The sequence below is a fragment of the Aulostomus chinensis genome, chromosome 24 (genome assembly GCF_037954235.1).
Source record: "Aulostomus chinensis isolate RoL2024-O1b breed Wild chromosome 24, RoL_Achi_v1.0, whole genome shotgun sequence".
NCBI classification, from domain to species: domain Eukaryota; kingdom Metazoa; phylum Chordata; class Actinopteri; order Syngnathiformes; family Aulostomidae; genus Aulostomus; species Aulostomus chinensis.
In genome coordinates this window covers 11,765,645-11,786,941 of record NC_141343.1, presented here as the reverse complement: position 1 = coordinate 11,786,941, position 21,297 = coordinate 11,765,645, and the positions used below count along the sequence as shown (strand labels likewise).

At 46.3% G+C, this 21,297-nt stretch overlaps 2 protein-coding genes across 5 annotated transcripts; one reads left to right on the top strand and one right to left on the bottom strand.

Annotated features, from left to right (window-relative positions):
* The first annotated feature begins 255 nt into the window (after positions 1–255).
* Positions 256–18,211, top strand: alox12 (arachidonate 12-lipoxygenase). 4 transcript variants are annotated; one of them, XM_086198207.1, is made up of 16 exons: positions 256–587; positions 7,413–7,562; positions 9,694–9,780; positions 9,931–10,132; positions 10,282–10,363; positions 10,476–10,598; positions 10,925–11,031; positions 11,158–11,330; positions 11,399–11,542; positions 12,117–12,320; positions 12,765–12,851; positions 13,025–13,194; positions 13,517–13,638; positions 13,829–13,929; positions 14,104–14,274; positions 16,733–18,211. In XM_086198207.1, the coding sequence occupies exons 2-16, from the start codon at positions 7,413–7,415 to the stop codon at positions 16,910–16,912; spliced, it is 2,103 nt and encodes a 700-aa protein (XP_086054333.1). In that variant the 5' UTR covers positions 256–587; the 3' UTR covers positions 16,913–18,211. The 4 variants fall into 4 exon arrangements, with proteins under 4 accessions (XP_086054333.1, XP_086054334.1, XP_086054332.1 ...); XM_086198208.1 differs by lacking the exon at positions 256–587 and adding an exon at positions 4,795–5,314 and having other exon boundaries at positions 9,694–9,771; positions 16,733–18,210; XM_086198206.1 differs by lacking the exon at positions 256–587 and adding an exon at positions 4,795–5,314 and having other exon boundaries at positions 16,733–18,210.
* rnaseka (ribonuclease, RNase K a) lies at positions 18,086–21,157 on the bottom strand. Its single transcript, XM_086198215.1, has 4 exons — positions 20,780–21,157; positions 20,290–20,372; positions 20,041–20,167; positions 18,086–18,695 (listed from the first exon to the last, which is right to left on the bottom strand). Exons 1-4 carry the CDS (start codon positions 20,855–20,857, stop codon positions 18,678–18,680), a joined length of 306 nt encoding a protein of 101 aa, XP_086054341.1. The 5' UTR covers positions 20,858–21,157; the 3' UTR covers positions 18,086–18,677.
* Positions 21,158–21,297: the final 140 nt, after the last annotated feature.

The window sequence follows — 21,297 nt, the reverse complement described above, 5'->3', positions numbered from 1 at the left end:
TCAAGTACGGTTACACACAGTATATTGTGCTCTTTCCTGTAGTTGGCGAATGATACGGCGTGTCAGCCCCCCCACAGATAACGACGGCGCCCGCTAGGCCTCGTGGGTGAGCAGGAGGGGCTAATACTGGCTTATAAACGAGCTTAAGTTAGTCCCTGTCAGCAGCATTTTGGAGCAGCCTGCAAACGCCGTAGAGATGGGAGACAGACAGCAGTCTTATCTCGCTGTTCCCACCAGCCAGTGCTGCATCGCTGCACATCGCGCAGGTAGTGCCAGCGTTTGGTTTTTCCTTCACGATCGCCTGATCATAAACATGAGAGTACTTGCAGTCGAGTGCGGCCTAATCTCCCGCAGCATCGGCGTACCAGGGACTAAACGCTTCTCAGCCCTGGAGCCGCTCTCCTCTCTGTGGCAGTTGATGGATTCCCCGCTACATCCGTAGACAAACTGGGACAAAATCTGAACGCGAAGAGGAGAGAAGCAAGATTACAGCTGAGATTAACCGAATGAGCTTCAGTGACACGGCCAAAGGAAAACAAAAAAAGAAATAAAGAGGACTAGAATCTGAACGAACATCCAGAATCCAGGTGAGCCCAGATGTTTCCAATAAGTTGGTGTGAGACGCTGGACGTGCAGGAGCGTGTGAGCTAGCGCCGCCCTCGTATAAATTACATTCCTAGACTTCATACGTGTAAAGCTTATATTCCCCCTCTTCAATGATCTAATGTTGGCATTGATTTCATGGGGGGGGGGGGGGACCCGAACAAGAACAAGACTAGCACATTCCCTGAAGCTCAGAATCTGGCGCTTTTCTGGCCCCCTCATCGGACTGGGAGATCAGTTAAAACTCCAGTAGCAGCTCTCTTCCCCAAAGCAGCCTTTGGGTGCTGCCTCCATCCTTGTCTTTGTCGCAGTCCTGCCAAGCTTTTCTGAATAAAACCCAAAACCTTTCCTCAGAGACGCCTCAAAAATAGATGGGTGACTTTTGTCTAATGTTCAACAACTGAAAGAAATAAAATTGGGAAATATAAAAATAGGGTTCTCAGCACGTCTTCCAGGCCAATGCAGCTGATTAAAGTGCTTCCCCGTCTGAGGACGACGGACTTTAACACAAAGGGAAACAACTGGAGCACACGAATGCGTTTCCTGCATTTCGTAGAGTAGGAACTCTACTGTTAATTAATACTGTTTGGAATTAGTCATTTCAAAAGATGTTATGGTGAACGAGTAGAGAGAGAGAGCCAGGACCGCGTTTGACCCTGCCACAAACAGCACCTTATGATGAAACTCCACTGAAAAATCCGGTGTTACTTGGCGTTTGCAGCCGTGCCTTACTCTTTCCTTTCCTGGATGAGCGAGGGCTCTGTGAGATGTTCAAAGCTCGGGAAATCTTTTTATCGCCTAACCCTGCTTTGAACTTCTCTACGTCTTTACCCCCGACCCGTCAGGTGACTTCCTTGGACTTCACGACGCCGTTTGCTCCCCAATATTCCCTGAACAAACCTCTGAGGCCGTCACAGTACTGAGATGAGATTCCACACAGGAGGACTCCATGAAGTCATCAGGTCAACATTGGGTCACTCGGCAATCATCAGGCAACCTCTGAAGGCAACTGGTTGCCCTCAGAGAAAAGGGGGCTGAATACTTTCGCGCACTGCACTTCTCAGTTTTTTTATTAGCAAAAAAAAATTAAAATCATGTATCATTTTCTTTGTACTTCACAATTGATAGATAAATAGATAGATAGGGAAATTGGTGTGTTACCACAGCTCAATTTCAAGAAAGGAAGAAGCCGCAATTAAAATATATCCAAGAAAAGAGAACGTTATATCCAGATATGTGTGTGTGTGTGTGTGTGTGTGTGTATACGTACTATAAATATGTGCGAGGGGGGGTGCGCTGTGTGTGCGTAAAGTAACTACAGTGTGCCACTTTATCGGAATTTTTTTATGCAAGACCAAAACATATATGTTTGTGGGCATAACGTGACAAAATGAGGAAAAGTTCAAGGGGTATGAATACTTTTGTAAACCGCTGTATGTGTGTGTGTGTGTGTGTGGGGGGGGGTGGGGGTAAGACGGTAGCACCTTCCCAAGTGATGCACTTCTGTTTAGTTCAGTTCAATAGATAGGAAGATCAGGGAGAGAGAGGTGCTGGGGGTGATGTGTGTGTACAGTTCATTCAGTTCAGTGTGAAAGCCCGAGGGTCTGTGTGTGTGTGTGTGAGAGAGAGAGAGAGAGAGAGAGAGAGAAAGTGAGCGCGAATGCTCTTCAGTTCCGTTAAGGGAATGTGAAGTGGAATGGGAGGGAAAGTTTCAACATGGAGTGAAGAGGGGGATGGGCAGTGTGTGTGAGTCCGGGGGAGGAGGCCAGGACGCGCCAGAGAGCTGATAAGAAAGGAGACTTAGCTTCAAATGTTAAGGTCCAATCATCCAACCAAAGGCAAATAAGCATCCAAACAGGTCCTAAAGAGAGAGAAACCAGAGCAGCTCGATCAATCCTGTCTCTTAGATCAGCTCATTTCCACCGGCCGGTGTCATCATTTAGTTTTGCTCTTTTCGACTTTGACGGGAACAAAGTCACTCTTGGTTCCAGTGTACTGGTTCCTGTTTTTCAAATTGAATCAAACTTCCATGTTATCCCCTCCTTTTGCTTCCACTCTCACTCCTGTAATTTACAATTAAACTAAAAAAAAAAAATATATATATATATATATATATATATATATATATATATATATATATATATGAACATGAGGCAGGTAATCAAAGACAGTCCAGATCAGGTGAACAAGCAGCGAGGTAGGTGCAGATGAGGAGAAGCTCAGTTTCATCACTATTCAGAGTGAGACGCAGACCAAGGTGGGGGCCTTGGCAGTCTGATCCCGAGATGTTACCGGCCAGATATAGTCAGCCTCACCTCCACACGTAGCTCCGGGTCCGGAACCCAAGTCCTTGAGAGGGGTTGGACTCTCTCTTTCGCTGGAGTTGCTCCAGGTGAGAGGCGGAAGGCTGGGTTGGGCCTTTTGATAGCCCCAGGACACACAGGTGTCACATAGAAGACATTGCAAAATAAAAAAAAAACTCACACATAGATGTTTTTACAGGAAGCCTGACAAACAGGGACTCCCTCATAACCTCTCATTTGAAAAACAATCCTTCATTTCAGCTTCTTTGGACTGCAGATCTGTCACTGTACTGCAGTATCTATCAGCAGGAATATTACAAGTGAGCTGCTGGTGATGGCTGCTGTGAGCTCCAAGCAGAGCAGGTCCGCTTTGAGCTCACTGTTGGTTCAGTAGTAGTGTCATGGACCAAACCGTCGAAACACCAGGACGCTGGTTTTCAGTTGAGAAAAAAAAGGGGGGGGGGGATCTATTTCTCCAAAAGGAGTAAAGTTTAACGAAAGCAAATGAATATCACTAAACTAACAGAGTTAAAGGGCCCTAAAAAAGAGGTCAACCAAACAACTCGACTGAAAACTGAGGCGAAAAAAAACAAGATGCAAGAAGGTTCCAGGTTCAAGTCCCGGCTCCATCACAGGATCTTTCTGTGTGAGTCTCCATGTTCTCCCTGTTCCTGTGTGGGTTCTCTCTGGTACTCCAGCTTCCTCCCACAGTCCAAAGACATCAAGAGGGGACGAGGCTGATTGATACTCTAAATTGACCGTAGGTGTGACTGTGAGTGTGAATGGTTGTCTGTCTCTATGTGTTGGACTGGTGACCTGTCCAGGGTGAACCCCGCCTCTCGCCCGAAGGTTGCTGGGATAGGCTCCACCCCCCGTGACCCTTAACAGAATAAGTGGATGAAAATGGACAGACGGATGGATGGAACGTGTATACTAAAGGACTGAACCAATAAATAAACACAGGGGGCACTGTTTCAAACAATAACTTACACTCATTGCAAAATAACCCCAATCCCCCCTGTGCTTTTAGAACTGTTGGTCTGGTCCATGGCCTGGGTCTCTAAATAAAATCAGACTCCAGTCTTCTTTCAAGTCCAGTCTTTTGTCCAAACCAGGAAGTGCTCCCCAGGTAAGTGGCAGGTAGGAAACCCCAAAGAAATAAACAAAGGGATTAACAACAAATCACCTGGCACCGGGACAAGGATTTTAAATCTTTGTGCCTCAGAAAATGAACACCAAATTACTAACAAAGCAAATTCCATCAAAAGTTTTAGATATTTATAATTCAGAAATTCCAAAGAATCTGCAAACTCTCCTCATTTACCTCCCCATATCACCAAAATACAATCAATGCATGCAACTGCACTTGCTTAAGCCTCCGGATCGCAAAAGACAGGAGTCCAGATCCCTAAACACATTCATGTTGAGGATCGTTTCTGGCAGCGTGAGAAGAAAGTAGTTAGGGGGCGAGATCCCACCTGGACGTTAACTTGGAAAGTGGGAAGGAGCGTCAAGGCCTCAGTTGCCTGCGGTACACATGCACCTCACATCAGAAGTTACTGAGGTGTCTCTGTCCAACGGGTCACCTGGGGAGGCTTGACACAAAAATCGTATCGAAGAAATCAACAACATTTTGACAGAGGCTCCCCACCGTGGTGTGGGGGAGGGATGAGAAATAGATTTACGCACTCAAACAAAAGGTGGAATTTGATTCCTGACCCTCCTGATGGCGAGGGCCACCTCTGGCAACTCCTGCACCGGCACATTTCCGCTAAAAACTGCATTTAACCTAACTTTTGCTGTACATCCAGCCAGACAGCGTGTGTGTGAATATGAGCTTTGTGTGTGCAAGAAAATGTCAAAACTTAAGAAAAGGTGTGTGTTTTCCATGCTTGAGGATTCCAGCTTCTACCGTCTGTATCCGTAGGTGCCGCCGTCACAGGACCGACAAATGTTAACTCTTCTAGAATTGGGACTCGGGGAAAGAAAGCAGATGAACCTCAACAGGTTTTGCTATTGCAGCTGATTTATCTACTCACACGAGGTGTGGCTCCAGATAGCGATCCAACTTCCCTGTTGCACCTCTGTGTGTGTGTGTGTGTGTGTGTGTGTGTGTGTGTGTGTGTGAGTGTGAGTGCGAACGAGAGAGAGGACAGGCAGAGAGAGAGAAAGCAGGGGGGGTGGCAAACTGAGGAGTTTACACCCGACTCACAAAGGAATGACTGAGGGGAGTGTGAGATGAAATGTGAGGAAGGGAGAGAAACTCTGCTGAACAAACTCAAAGTGGAGGTCGTCAGCAGAGATCGACACGAACCCAGGGAACGAGGAGAAGGAAAAGAAGGAGGGAGGTGTCACAAAGCAACCTGAGCCTACGGAGACCAGGAGGCAGATTACAGCTCTGGACCAGAGTGAGTTTCACCGTTTGTGACTCCAGAATTAGAGTGTCTGGATCGACTTCATCTGGGCATTTCCACAGTCTCGCTCCGTCTGGGTGTTCTATCTTTAATCTTACATCAAGAAGTTCATCTACTTAAGAATAGTCCCACTGAGAGTGAAATCGATGATGAAGCGAACCCCCTGCACCCTCAGGATGATGCTAGCGAAGGCAGTGGCGTGCACAGACGTTTGAGTTGTCGAGATACTCCTTTCGTCTGTTCACGTCCCTGTCTGTCTGTCTGCCTGTCTGTCTGTCTGTCTGTCTGTCATTCTCTCCCCCTCCTTTCCATCTCTTTGTCTCTGCCCCTGCTCTCCTGCTCTCTTTCCTCCCAACCGATCAAAGCAGACGTCCATCCCCACTGATCCTGGATCTGCTCCACGTTCCTACCTGTTAACAGGAAGGTTTTGGTCGCCGCTGTTGCAGGATGTGCTTGCTGATGAGAACTGTTGGGTGGAGGTTCATTGAAGGGGTGTGGGACTGGACCTGCTCTACTAGTAAAGAGTCATCAGAGAACTTTTGGTGTGATTTGGCGCCATACACATCAAATTGACTTGACTTATGGTTTTTTTCTGACAGTTGCTGGGCCATCCCTGATGTTGCCTAGTCTACCATTTTCAAAAGGGGATAATTTTGGAGGTTTCTCCTCAGCCGTTGCCTCACTGAAAAGGGAAATCCTTGATTTCCCATTCTTGCATGGTTGAGGTTTTCATTGCTGTTGTAGTTGAGGCAGTGTAAGAACGGTGACATATCTGAACTCTCAACAACACAGTGCTCAGTGACTGGCTTTCTTTTATGAAATGAAACAACAGCAAGTAAGGCATCCGTATCAAGTGATGTGGTAGGACTTAAAACAGAAGTTTGGGCTTCGTTCAGTCCTTTGTTATGTTTTTCTGCCAACATCCTTTTTAAACACAAATCCCCTGAACCATTCATCTTAAACCATAGTGAATGGCTGGTTGTCCTTCACAATCGTGTCAAACAAGTCTTCCTTGAACCTAGAACAAACCAGAATGGAAACCATCCATCCATCCATCTTCTTCCGCTTATCCTGTTAACGGTCGCGGGGTTGGAGCCTATCCCAGCGGCTTTTGGGCGAGAGGGTTCACCCTGGACAGGTCACCAGTCCATCACAGGGCCAACACATAGAGACAGACAACCATTCACACTCACAGTCACACCTACGGTCAATTTAGAGTATCAATCAGCCTCGTCCCCTCTTGATGTCTTTGGACTGTGGGAGGAAGCTGGAGTACCAGAGAGAACCCACACAGGAACAGGGAGAACATGCAGACTCCACACAGAAAGATCCTGTGCTCCAGCTGGGACTGGAACCTGGAACCTTCTTGCTGTGAGGCCACAGTGCTGACCACTGCACCACCGTGCCGCCTTATTTATGATTCTAATCGTACATTTAACTAATTCCTTTATGATAAAGGCCTTGTCGCGGAGCTCCACCAGGAAGTGACTGCTAGTAACCAGTAACAACACTACTAAAAGGATGTTAGAAACCACGGTTTGCGGAAGATAACTTCACTTGCTAAAGGCAACAAGCTCACAATTGATGATGTCACACTGACTACATCAGCTGTTTTTACACAGTCTAGAATCTGACCAAAACAAACACGAACGTGTTCACACTCACAATGGTGATGAGACAAATAATGGCGGACACCATGAGCTTACTGGAAGTGAAACCAAAAGATTCCCATCTCTTCTTTGTTGCCGGCTGCAGTTCGAGTCATAAGGGCTGCCACACGTAAGAGACGCTCATCTGTTGAGCTCACTTCCTTCACTTTGATTTCCATAACGCACATAACATTCAAAATCCAGCCCTGCAAATAAAGCAACAGCAGCTCAGTTTGACAACCTAGCTGCTCTGTTAGCGGTGCGAATATTTGTGTTTCACAAACAATGGGTGAGTCCCAAATTTGACTGTTCCTGAAGGATGCCATTGTTCATCTTTAGTGGCCTTCACATAACCCTCAAATATTCACCTGAGTGTGTGTGTGTGTGTGTGTGTGTGTGTGTGTGTGTGTGTGTGTGTGTGTGTAAACTAAATATATCTTTAGATGGATGTTCTCTACACGGTAACTGTGGCAACTGGTACTGCTGAGTATTCAGGTACAAACAACTCCATCTACGTGACCCTGGTGGGGGAGATGGGGGAGAGTGAGCGCACCCTCTTGGACAACCCGGGACTGGACTTCCGACGGGGAGCAGTAAGTGTGTGAAAAGCACAAATTATTTCGCTAAGGTTAGCAAAAAAACACCGTGGCTTGGGTTGAAGTTGGGAAACAAACAGCCGTCTTCAAAAAGCAAGTTGAACGTGTTCGAGTGAGCTAGTTTGACAGAAACCAAACTGCAAACAAAGATAAGAAGTTTCAGGCTGTCTAGAAATGATGTAAACCTGGCTTTTCTAAATCTTGTTGTGAGGGTGTGGTTAAAGCAATAAATTTAGGAAACAAATGACCAACAGCTGACATGAAGAAGCCCAGAGCTGCATACTAAACTCAAGGACAAATCTAGCACTCTGCCACCTCGCAAACTACTGGAGATTTCATCCTTAAATTCATCCAACGAGAAGAATTGCATGAGAAATGAAAACACTACCGCTCAAAAGTTTGGGATCACTTGCAAATTTCGTTGTTTTCCAAAGAAAAACACATTTTCATGCAACTCAAAAACAATTTGATCCATTGTCTTCTGCTTATTCCTGTTAAGGCTCGCGGGGGTGGGGGTGGAGCCTAGCGGCTACGGGTGAGAGGCGGGGTTCACCCTGGACAGGTCACCAGTCCATCACAGGACCAACACATAGAGACAGACAACCATTCACACTCACAGTCACACCTACAGTCAATTTAGAGTATCAATCAGCCTCGTCCTCTCTTGATGTCTTTGGACTGTGGGAGGAAGCTGGAGTACCAGAGAGAACCCACACAGGAACAGGGAGAACATGGAGACTCCACACAGAAAGATCCTGTGCTGGAGCCGGGGCTTGAACCTGGAACCTTCTTGCTTTGAGGGGACAGTGCTGACCACTGCACCACTGTGCTGCCTACAATTTGATCCGTTTTGAAAAAGAAAAAAAGAAAAAAAAAGAAATTAATCAGCTGATGTTTTAAAGAATGATCTACATTTTTGCATAGAGGCCCATTATAAGCAGCTGCTGGTTCTCTTCATGTCTCCTGCTGCTGCTGCAAATCCAAGTTAATCATTTTATAAGGCTAACTGATTATCAGAAAACCCTTTTGCAAATGTGTTGTACAGTCAAAAAACTCTGCACCAATAAGGGAGTAAAAAAAAGGGAGTATTGCATTTTTTTAGTAGTTTAGTATCTGAAACATCAGGAGGTGTTTGTGTTTACAGGCCCAAAATGGCCAGACAGAAAGAACTGTCTTTACGGACCCCCAATGTTGCGCAAGAGTGCTGTTCAGTGCCAGCAATTACAAGGAAACTTAATATGTCTTACCATGCTGTTAACTCCTCCCTTCAGAGGGCAGCACAAACTGGCTCTTACAAGGACAGAAAAAGGAGCAGGAGGACTCGACGCGCAACTCTGCAAGAAGACAAATATCTGTGAGTGTTTAGTTTAAGACAAAGATGCCTCACAGGTCACCGCCTGGCAGCTGCGCTCAATAGTCGCCGTCAAAAATCAGTGTCAGCATCAACGGCGAAGAGGCGAATTCAGGATACTGGACTTCATGGCAGACTTGCCAAAAAACAAAACAAAAAAAAACAACATATCTCAGACTGGCCAGTGAAAAGACTGAGATGGGCAAAAGAGCATGGACGTTGGACACCGGAAGACTGGAAGAAGGTGTTGCGGATTGATGAGTCCAAGTTTGAGGTCTTGCGATCAAACAGAAGAACATTTGTGAAAGGCAGAACCAATGAAGAGACCCAACTTCGGAGAGACAGAGTGGAAGGGACCTTGAAGGAGGAAATACATCACAAGATTTTGCAACGCCATGCAGCACTTGATGGGGGCCAATATTCACGCTATAACAAGATAATGACCTAAAACACACCTCAGTGGGAAATATTTAAAGAATGAGCAGTCGCCTTAAAAGCCTCGTCGTAACTTCAGACAAAACAAAACATTTGTTTCTGACTAGAAGAGCGACTGCTGCTATGAATCATGGTCTACTTTGTAAAAAAAAAAAAAAGTATGGAGGGAGAAATACTTCTGGACAAACCTAAACCCTAAGCCTGATATATTTGAATATACACAGAGGGGGATTGCAGGCGTAAGGTGGGAGAGTAAAAGATGGGATGGGAGGCTGCGACGGTCCAAGTGCTTGGGTCTTTGATAATTAACAATATTTTCAGCTTTATACTTTACGAATGCAGGCAACGACTGTTTTGGAGAAAAATCGATTCGATGTTTGTGACGTCGTTCTCCGCCGCCCCTCTGCTCACGTTTATCAGGTATCCCATGTGAGTCTGGCGCTCTGTAATGCACAAGAGAGGAGGTTATCTAGTTCCTTGTCTGACTCTAAAAAGAATGGACAATAAGTACATTTTCCCTAAAAGTTGGCGTGACTTTGAGGTCAGGATGTATCTTCCGTCTGCTCTCTGCGCTGTCAGGTGGATCAGTACAAGGTGGCCAGCCCTTCTCTTCTTGGCTCTCTGCTGCTGGTGCGACTGGAGAAACAAAGATACTGGGTGGAGGATAACTGGTACTGCCGCTATGTTAGCGTGGAGCCTCCAGGTGGAGACAAATCACACACCTTCCCCTGTTACCGCTGGCTCATAGGAGACGTCAAGGTGGAGATAAGAGAGGGGACGGGTAGGACACATTACTGAAGGCATTTTCTATCATGTTCCTCACACCTGTAGCCAAACATGAGGCAGTGTTAGCTCCACTGACTGCAGCGCTAGATTCAGTAGGTGGACTCTGTCCCCATTCTAAAAAGATGCCCTGTCCATTCTTTCCAGCTAGGAGACCTGGGGATGACTCTGTCCCACAGCTGCTGGCACACAGACAGACAGAGCTGGAGGAGAGACAGAAAACTTACAGGTCCAGCCCCCATCACACACATTGATCTACATTGGTCTAAAGCTTAATCCCTTCCCCAGACCCCAACCATCACAATGTCCCAACTAACCCCACATCATGTTGCGTGTTTTAGATGGGCAACATGGGCTCCAGGAATTCCCAGATGTATCGATGCTAAAACAGAAGCTGATTTACCCCAAGATGTCCGCTTCGACAATGAGAAGAGGAGCGACTTTGAGCATTCCTTACAATACGCGTAAGTGGTGCGCACTCTTCCCATGCATGAGGTCTGAGATGGAGTGAACATCGAGAAGTATGTTGCTACTCGGCTACTCGGGGGTCTGCTGAAGCAGAGAGTATATTTTTCGACCTCTCAGGCTACGGGACATCAGAGTGTCCTGTTCATCGAACTATTCCTTGATACTGTAGCGTTGCTTACATTGATTTTTTTTAAAAAACAACCTGTGACCTATCCACCTCCTCCGCATTGTCATATGAACTCAATGTATCCGATCACCTAAACATGGATGATCCTGACAGTAAGATGTACATCTGTAACTTAAACGGTTATCCTTCTGTCAGCCTGCTGGAATTATCTTTGAAGAAACTGGCCATCATGTTTGGGAAGTCCTGGAATGACCTGGAAGATTTCAAAAGGATCTTCTGGAAGTTGCGAAGTCCCGTTTCTGGTTGGTGAATTGACATATACTCTGTTAAACCTGTTTTTAAGCTAAGTTTAACCTGGGTGAAGGTGTAAGGTTGGTCAGTTGAGGAGCACTGGCGCTGAAGCATTGACTCGTGCTTCTGTCTCTCAGAGTACTGTATGGAGCACTGGAAGGAGGACTGGTTCTTTGGCTACCAGTGTCTTAATGGCTCCAACCCCAGAATGATCCAGAGGTGCAGGAAGTTGCCAGGGAACTTCCCCGTCATGGCCGACATGGTGCAGAGCTCCCTGCCTCATCAGACCACCCTCAACAAAGAAATGGAGGTACAGAGCTGCTGGTCTGTGATGACGTTGCTTTTCTTCACTTCCTCCCGTTAATCTGTCCTGCTCAGGCAGGGAACATCTTCCTACTGGACTATGCCATCATGGATGGAATCCCCTCAAACACCATCGGGGGTAAATCTCAGTATATCACTGCTCCCCTCTGTCTCCTGTATCAGCACCCAGACGCAGGACTCATACCCGTTGCCATACAGGTGAGTCGCCCCCACATCTTGTCGCACCACCACACCCTTCAAACACGCAATTTTTCTGATCCACTAACAGTTCTGCTTTGACTCTTAACTCATCAATGGCAGTAAGGTTAGCTGAAGAGTTATTTTTCAGTGGTTTTGGAGATATGAAACCAAAATGTCATTGCCGAAGCACTTGCGGCTAGTCAAGAGTTTAGCATGCCTAGCTTCCACCCTCCCAGCTTTCAATGACTGGGCAGTCAGCGTTCACAGTTCATCGCTGTCAACAGCACAAGAAATGCATCATTGAAGTCCCCAGACAGGAGTTGATGCAAATTGGCACGGACTTTATATGAACTTAAATCCTGTTAAAAACTGTCCTTGCATTTGTTGTGAATTTGAAAATCACATCAAAAAATTACCAAGTCTTGACGGAAAAGGACAAACAAGATGGCTTCCAGTGCTGACGAAGGCCTTCGCACCCCTCAGGTTAGGTCAGAATGGTTGATTTTTCTGGCACATTAGTAATTTCAACACAAGATGGCCACTAGGTTACCTCAAAGCTGATAGCTCATCAGGGTCCCTTCTTGATCCGCAGCTGGGACAGACTCCGGGCTCGGCTGCCCCCATTTTCCTACCCAGAGACCAACCCCTGGCCTGGCTATTGGCAAAGATGTGGGTGCGTCACTCGGAGTTCCAGGTTTTCCAGCTGCTGTCTCACCTGCTCAGGACTCACCTGGTGGTCGAGGTCTTCTGTGTTGCTACTCTGAGACAGCTGCCTGCAGTACATCCTGTATATAAGGTAAACAACCCATAAACTTGTATATAAGGTAAACATCCCATAAACAGAGCAAACACTTGTATAAAAGGTAAACATCCCATAAACAGAGCAAACACTTGTATAAAAGGTAAACATCCCATAAACAGAGCAAACACTTGTATAAAAGGTAAACGCGCAAAATGTTACATTTGTCATAAATATCACATTTGTATTTGCATATTAATGTGAACACAAACACGATGAATAATCATACATAATAAAACAACAAACTGGTTAGTTTATGCATAACATATTGATCCAACATGTTTTTCATTTTGGTGGCCATTGACCAATCTGTGACGGACACCATAAATCGAGTCATCAGGATTTTTCGTGTTGGTTCTTTTGGAGAACTGATGACGTCGGTTATTGATGTTGGTTATTTTGATGTTGCGGCCTGAACTGTCGTGTTTGTTCCCGCCACAGATCCTGGTCCCTCACTTGCGATACACACTAGAGATCAACTGTAGGGGACGAACTCAGCTCATCTCTGCTAATGGCATCTTCAAACGGGTGCGTCATCTGTAGTTTTCAAACTCACTGGTTGCATCACAGTCGTATTTATGATTTTATATGTATGATGAAGAGGAGATGATGAACAAAGTCCTGTGGTGCGTGATGACCATGGTCGTGTGTGTGTGTGTGTGTGTGTGTGTGTGTGTGCGTGTGCGCGTGCGTGTGTGTAGGTTGTGTCTACAGGCGGTGATGGAATACTGATCTTGGCTCAGAGGGAGTACAAGATGCTAACCTACCGCTCCCTGCAGCCCTACTATGACTTCGCTGACAGAGGAGTCTCACAACTGCCCAAGTATTACTACAGAGAACATGGGCTGATGTTGTGGGATGCCATACACAGGTTAACACACACAAACCACAAACACACACACACACAGGTTAATGTATCTATGGTATGAGATAACGAGTTATATTTCTTGCTTGAGTGCTATAGTATACACACACACACACACACACACACACACACACACACACACACACACATATATATATATATATATAGGTACCTCAGCCTATATATCAACAATCAGTCAGTCTTCAATGAATGTATTCAAAGAAACTAAGTTAATGGCTAAAACGCTAACTTATTAAGTCAAAAGCACATTTTGTTTCTGTTTGACCAAAATAGAGAGTGCTACCTTTAGCTGTAATCCTCCCTCCAGCTTTGTCTCAGATATGATCAGCTTGTTCTACCAGTCAGACCGCGATGTGCAGCAGGATCTTGAGCTCCAAGCCTGGATCAGAGACATAACCCAGGAGGGCTTCACAGAGCTCCCCAACTTTGGTTAGTTTCCCTCTTAACCTTCGTGTGCGCTTATCGTGATCACAAAGTGTTGAAAATTATAGTTCAACATTTCAGTTTTATCTGCTTTTATCTGGAACTACAGAAGTAATCACAACCATACATGCTAGAGTTTTGACAACATTCCAGGAGGAATCTGTTTGTATAGGAGTACTGATTGTATGTGTTTCAGGTCTGGACAGTGAGCTCGGCACCAGAGAGGAACTCTGCACCCTGCTGGCAGTAGCCATCTTCACCAGCACAGCCCAGCATGCTGCTACCAACAATGGACAGGTGCACAACACTTACAAACTCATACACCCACACCGATGGCCGCCGTTGCTGAGCTGCTGAATGACCCCGTTTCCCTGCTGATGGTCTCTCAGACCCTTGTGGTTGAAAAAGTGTATTTACATTTAAGGACAGAATGCCTTGATCCAGTTCTCTGGCTGTTCTTGTTTTTTTCAGTTTGACTGGTGTGCCTGGGTACCCAATACCCCTTGCACTATGAGACAACCCCCACCAACAGACAAGGATGCGGTTACCATGGAGATGATCATGGCCACCCTCCCTGATGTCAGTCAGTCCTGTGTGCAGATGGCCATCACGTGGCATCTGGGACGAGCCCAGCCAGATGCGGTAAGTCTGTCTTTGTTTTGCTTAATATGGCGGCAGATTACATGTTATACTGAAATGCTAACTCCTTCATATAATAGATATTTTGATATTTAAAGGAACAGTCCATCAATAAAAGTAAAGTGTTTCTATTGTCCATCATTTAGAGGCTAAAGAACCTTCTCTCATCTGTGCTGCTTTAGGGAACTGAGACCCATACTTGCTAACTTAGCACAATAAATGGTAGGGCGTGAGAAGTTCTGGCATCAGTTAGATCAGATTCAGGATGTGTCTTTGTGCAGTGGTAGTCTTCCTCATCCTCTCTCACAAAGTCTGCCATGATTACAAGTATCAGTTCCTCTTCTTCTCAAACAAACAAAAAGGAAAACAACTGGATTCCACTGATAAATCTCCAGCGTTTAATGGCGCAAACAGGTTTTAACACAACTGCGTCTTCGTGAGCATCAGCGCAAATACAGACATGAGGCATGTCATTAACGACTATCCGGATCAAGTCGAGTCAGTTTTAGTTGTGCAGCGCCAAATCACAACCAAAGTCATCTCATGACTCTTTACTAGTAGAGCAGGTCCAGTCCCACACTCCTTCAATGAACCTCCACCCAACAGTTCTCCATCAGCAAGCACATCCTGCAACAGCGGCGACCAAAACCTTCCTCTTAACAGGCAGGAACGTGGAGCAGATCCAGGATCAGTGGGGATGGACGTCTGCTTTGACCGGTTGGAGGGAAAGAGAGCAGGAGAGCAGGGGCAGAGACAAAGACAGAGAATGGAGGAAGACAGATATGCAGAGGGAAAGAGAGGGGCAGAGATAAAGGAATCAAATTCCAGCATACAGTAATATGAGCAGTTATATGGTGGAAAACAGATGTTGATGCTGATGCTAATGCTAATACAGTTTTGAGAATACTGGTAAAAATACTACTACTGATACGAAGGGTGGCAGCTTGAGCCGCTTCAGGTCAGGGATCTGGGAAGTGGGGGTGCCCAAAGGCTCCGGAGAAGAAGACAGGTCAGTAACATGTATGAGTACAGGTAGATAGAGAGGACAGAGAGGAGAAGAGAGAAGCCCAGTGCATCGTGGGAGATCCCCCGGCAGTCTAAGCCTATAGCAGTATATCCAAGGGCCAGCCTAAGCCAGACTTAACTATAAGCCTGATCAAAAAGGAAGGGTAGAGAGGGTGTCTGCATCCTGGACTGAAACTGAGAGACGGTTCCACAGGAGGGGAGCCTGATAGCTGAAGGCTCTGGCTCCCATTCTACTTCCAGAAACTCCAGGAACCACCAGTAACCCTGCATCCTGGGAGTGAAGGGTTCTAGCTGGATAATAGGGGACTATGAGCTCTGTCAGGGATGAAGGAGCCTGACTGTTGAGGACTTTGTGTGTTAGAAGGAGAATTTCTAATTTTATTCTGAATTTAACAAGGAGTCAATGCAGAGAAGCCGAGACCTGGTCTCTTCTACTAGTACTCGTCAACACGCGGGCAGCAGCGTTCTGGACCAGCAGGAGAGTCTTTAGGGACCTACTGGTGCAGCCTGATAGGAGGGAGTTGTGGTCATCCAGCCTGGACTGGAATGGACTGGAAAAGCGTGGACTAGAGTTTCTGCATCTTTTTGAGACAGGATGTGTCTGATCTTAGCAATGTTTAGTAAATGAAAGAAAGCAGTCCTAGAGATTTGCTTCATGTGGGAGTTCAAGGACACACAAAAAAGAGAACTCCTAGGTTCCTTACGGTGGTGCTGGGGGCCAGGGTGATGCCATCCAGGGTACCATCTCGTCAGACAGGGTGTCTCTAAGGTGTTGTGGGCCCAGCACGATCACTTCAGTTTTGTCAGAGTTTAATAGAAGGAAATTAAGGGTCATCCATGTTTTTATCTCCTTTAGACAGGCCTCCAGTTTAGTCCGCTGATTTGTTTCATGTGGATGCATTGATGAGTACAGCTGCGTGTCGTCTGCGTAGCAGTGAAAAATAACGAGTGTTTCCTAACAATGTGACCTAGAGGAAGCAGGTATAGGGTGAAGAGGACTGGTCCAAGCACAGAGCCTTGTGGAACACGTTGCGGATCAGGTTTACAGGTGACTTCACGACTATTTGAAGACACTTGTAAACCTGATCCAGATTGTCTACCATTACCTGCCTCATATCTGTATTTATTCCTTCTCTGGTAAACCTAGAAGCACCGGTGTCACCTGAACTTTGGCTGTCAAATGCCCGGGGATACAGTTTTTTTTTTTTCAATCAAACATTTGGTTTTGTTGGCCTTAATTACAACAGAGCTCCACCAAATCATCCTTCAGCTGTGCATCATCCTTGGACCACTATGACTACAAGACATGTCTGCAGTACTCACCATTTTAAAAGAAAATATAGCTGTATGATGGCTTATTCTGGTCATATTTATAATATTTAGTCATTGACGTTTGATGATTCGTTTCTTTTTACTTCCTGTATCATCTGCCTAGGTTCCTTTGGGCCACTACACGGAGGAGCACTTCACCGAGGGACGGGCTCAGGAGGTAATCGAAAGGTTTAGGAAGGAACTGAAAGGGATCGAAGGTCACATCCTGAGTCAGACTGAAGGACAGGAGCTGCGGTACCTCTACTTGCTGCCCAGCCGAGTAGAGAACAGCATCACTATCTAGAAGCTTGCTGCTACGGTGTATCATTAACGTGCGATCAGCGCCTTTGGTCAGACCAGTTAGAACCTCAGCTTTGTCTGGGTGGAGCGGAGGAAGTGCTACCCATTCCTTCAGTGCGGCCGGGTGGCTGCGGAGACCTCCGGTGTGACCCGCATCGTTAGGCGGGGTTCGAAAACCAAGCTGAATGTCACCCGCATAATTTACGAGAGAAGCAGCTCAACAGACTAAATAGAATTAAAGTGAATCCTTCAAGAATTAAATCAGCAAAGATAGACTTAAAAACATGAATATTAGTTATATTTTAGTCAATAGTCAAGCGTTCTGGGATTATTTGTCGTCTTGGCATCCCAGTTACAGTTTTATACTTAACATGCTAATTAGCCTAGCTTAGCACAAAGGCTGTGGGCTGCCGCTCAAAGGTAACAACCAGCAGATTCAGATCTCCGCCATGTGTTCCGCCTCCAAAATGGAGTATCAGATGACGGCCATCACAACACAGGCACTGACACAGGACTCACTGAACTGCTTAGCGGCCACTTTAAAAAAAAAAAAAAAAATGCATGTAGGTATGACATGAAATCTAATTTTTTAAATGAGCGCAGAACCAAGGATGTACCGTAAGAACTTCCTCCACGTAACTGGACAGAGGATCGACTGATTGTTTTCATAAAACCTTGATTGTGGTGTAAATTTGGTATCGACCGGCCTTTTGTTGAAAATTTGTGCGGTTACCCCCCCCTTACATATTCTTCATTAGATAGCTGGGATGCATCTGCTTGGAATTTGTCAATGAAATGACTTAAAACCTTTGTTGGACATTTCCTGCACACCACCAACCTTCATGTTCCAAATACGGCCATGAGTACAATTTTCGATGTACCTGATCCATGTACTCCTCCTTCTTTTGCATTCTGTACTCTTAATTCACTGGCCTGTAGGAGACGATATTCCTCTGAAACGAATTGGAATTAAAGTTCTACATCACGTTCGCAAAATGTTTCAGGTGATAAAATGTTATGGGTCATCTTGTTGTCGGTGAAACTTTTTTTTTTTTAAGATGTGAGTCTTTTTGAAGAATATAATGCAGTACTGATGGCTGCTTATAGGCGTGTAAGACGGTGACGAGGGTGATTCGGTGTTTTAAAGAAACAATTGTGGAAAGACCAAACGTGCTTGTTGGTAATTTTATTCATAATATTGTTTCGTAAATCATCAGGGAGTCCTTTTTTCTCAGAGGCCACGTGTCTGTACTGTGCCGTGTCAGCACCACAGCCAGCGGCCACCAGCACCTGTTGGTTTTAATTTCATGGTTTCATCACAGTCGCATCCCAAGCAGCAGCAGTGGTCGTCATCATCGTCGTCGTCGTCGTAGTAGTAGTAGTAGTAGTAGTCGTACTTGTGGCATAAATGATGCTGATCTATTAATGAACATTACAAAACACTGGCGATCATGTGATCAACGTGATCTGGTCAAGGCCGGCAGCCTGAGAGAGAGAGATCAGGAATCATAGTCCCGTCTGAATCCCAGAGGGTATAAATTCAAAGCATTGAATGGCTTGTGATGACGTGGAGAGCTCATCCCGTGATAGATACAAGAAACGGAGTTCGGCCTCTCTCCCTCAGTCGGTCTGCTGTGGGCTCCTTGGTGCAGCAGGTGGTACTAGTGCAGCAGGTGGTACTAGTGCAGCAGGTGGTACTAGTGCAGCAGGTGGTACTAGTGCACCAGGTGGTACTAGTGCACCAGGTGGTACTAGTGCACCAGGTGGTACTAGTGCACCAGGTACGCCTGAAAAACAACAGATCAGCAAACAGGTAAGTGCACACTACGAATCCTCTAAACCAAGAAGTGAGCCTTATTACTCCACCCAACCAAGTCTACCCAAAATAGTGCTTTAAATAACCTGGAAAACCTAAATATGACGATGACATAAATTTAGAGCTGAATAAAGAAATACATGGTGCTTTTTTGAAAAGCTGCTGAGGAGATCCTCACCCAACTTGGTGGGGTAAAGCACGACTAAAGGCGCGTTTCCACCGGCTCACTTCAGCTCGGGTGGGGTCTGTTTGGCCCCGTTTCCACCGGCCCCAACACGGTACTAACCGTTACCATTTTGGTCCCTGCTCTGCTGGGGTTCCAAGCGAGCGGAACGGGGACTAAAGGATGTAAACACATAGCAGGGCGCTGATTGGGTAACTCACCCGCTTACGTCGTCTACTTGGTATCATCTTGGCCTCGGTGGAATACTGGTCGATCGCTTGGTGGAGTCTTTTATTCTTTTCTGGGCTGTTCTGTTTCACCACTTGAAGCCTTGCCCGTCTGTCGTCCCTCACTTTTAGTTGAAGCAAAAACCACAGACCGAGCAACAGGCAGAACGCTGCCTCCGTGTCCTCCATTGTTGTTGTTGTGTCACACACAAATGACGCCGGGGAACTCTCGGCCGGTGAGTCCACCCACGCTGACGCGGTACCCAGTGCTGGTGGGAACGCACCCGTACCGAGCCGAAGTGAGGCAGTGGAAACGCGTCCTAACTGGTGATACAACTGCAGGAAGTTTGGTTTTCCCCCTCGCATTGACTTTTTAAAGGCTGATTAAACTCCTGGTTTGAACATCATGCCTGAAATACACTGGAGTTATTCATCAGCGGAACATCACCACCTCCCGCGTTAGATGTCCGAAGACCCGCATCATCGTCATCATCATCATCATCATCATGTGACGAGAAAAAATATAGACCTGCTGTGGAAAAAAAAAAAAAAAAAGTCCTTCCTATGGTCACATGCTTGTCTTTCACCACTAAAATTGCCTACTGTAGTCGTGGATCTCTGACGACAGTCGTCGCTCAGGCAGGGTTAGATGTCGTGTGCAGACCTGCGTATTTTGAGCTCAAGCTCCCCCACAGCTAAAAGCAGTAGTGGCACATCTCAGCCGCAGTAGAGGGAAGTCGTTTGGTCATTTATAACGCAATAGGAAGACTTCAAACATGTCGCATTAAGTTGTCAAGAACCGAAACCAAATCAGCCGAACAGTTGGGTTTTCGTAGCTGTTGAACCAAGGGTGGAGGACTACGCCACAAAACCCTGGTCTGAACCTTCACGTACTGAGAAAGAAAGCAAGGAAGAAAGAAAATCACCTTCTGCTTGTTGAGCCTCATCTGGCAGCAGGACAGAAGTCCGAACACCACATAGATCGCTGCTGCGATGAAGCAGTTGTAGCCCACTTTGTTATAGAGGTCGTAGATCCTTTTAGGGGGGTTGGAACTGGCGACAGGGAGTCACACACACACACACACACACATTTCATCAACAGATGGTGTACAATAACATTTTACAAACAGGATACACTACACAGACATGGCGTGGGTCCTGCTGAGGCCTCTTACTCTTGGTGGAGGTCTTCATCAGTTATAGGGACGTCTTCAATCAGCACTGCCGCGTGTGTGGTGAAGAAAATCCCGAGCAAGGCCTGAAGCACCGAAAGGAGGCACTGTTTGTTATTAACATAACGGCCAAAATCAACTATAACACGGGCATTTTATTCAATTAATGCTGACGTCATTGGGAAGCCCCGTGTGATCGACAGATCGCGGCCACGGTTCGATTATCACGATCAGATATGGTCGCGCACGGGAGATTTCAAAGCTGGTGCCCACAAACCGGCGGTTGACATCACGATGGCTACGTCCACTACTTTCCCAGAGTCTCCGCTTTCTTTCTCCGTCCTCGCGTAAAGCGTTCAGTTTCTTTCACCGTCACCTGAGAGCTCCTCCATCACAACACCTCCCCCTGGTTGCATCTCCTCCGGCTCCTCTCCAGGTAACGCGGTTTAACCAGAAGGAGGAGGGTTAACAGGTCGACCGGAGTCGGACTCACCAGCATGACGACCCCCCACAGGCTCAGCACGACTCCGCAGGCGGCCAGTTTGGGACCGCAGATCAGCCCGCGTACCATGGTGACCCCGCAGCGGTGTTAGAGACCAAACAGGAACGAAAACTCGTTTAACTGTTAAACTTCTGTCATGTGACTCAATCACACAGCGGAAGTTGAGGTGTGAGTTTACTGTGGTTTAAAAGTTTGGCGTTTCGAATACACGCTCCGAGGTTGTTGTTGTTGTTGTTGGTCTTTTTTTTTTTTAATTTATTTCTCTCATTAAAAGGAAAGGTACGGGCGTTACCAGGACCCTGACGCATGTGTTCGTGTGTATTATTTCAAAGGCGTCAGGAAAGTGACGAGGCGTCAGATTGTTCTTTCTGTTGACGCGAAATCACGTGACCAAAATGTCATATGACTTTTCTCGGCTGCTGCGGTGGACGTATGCTAGGTTCACGAACTGTCGGAAATATGTACTTCAGTCCACTCGATATGGGTGGGAGTGTTATTGTCCGCAAGCT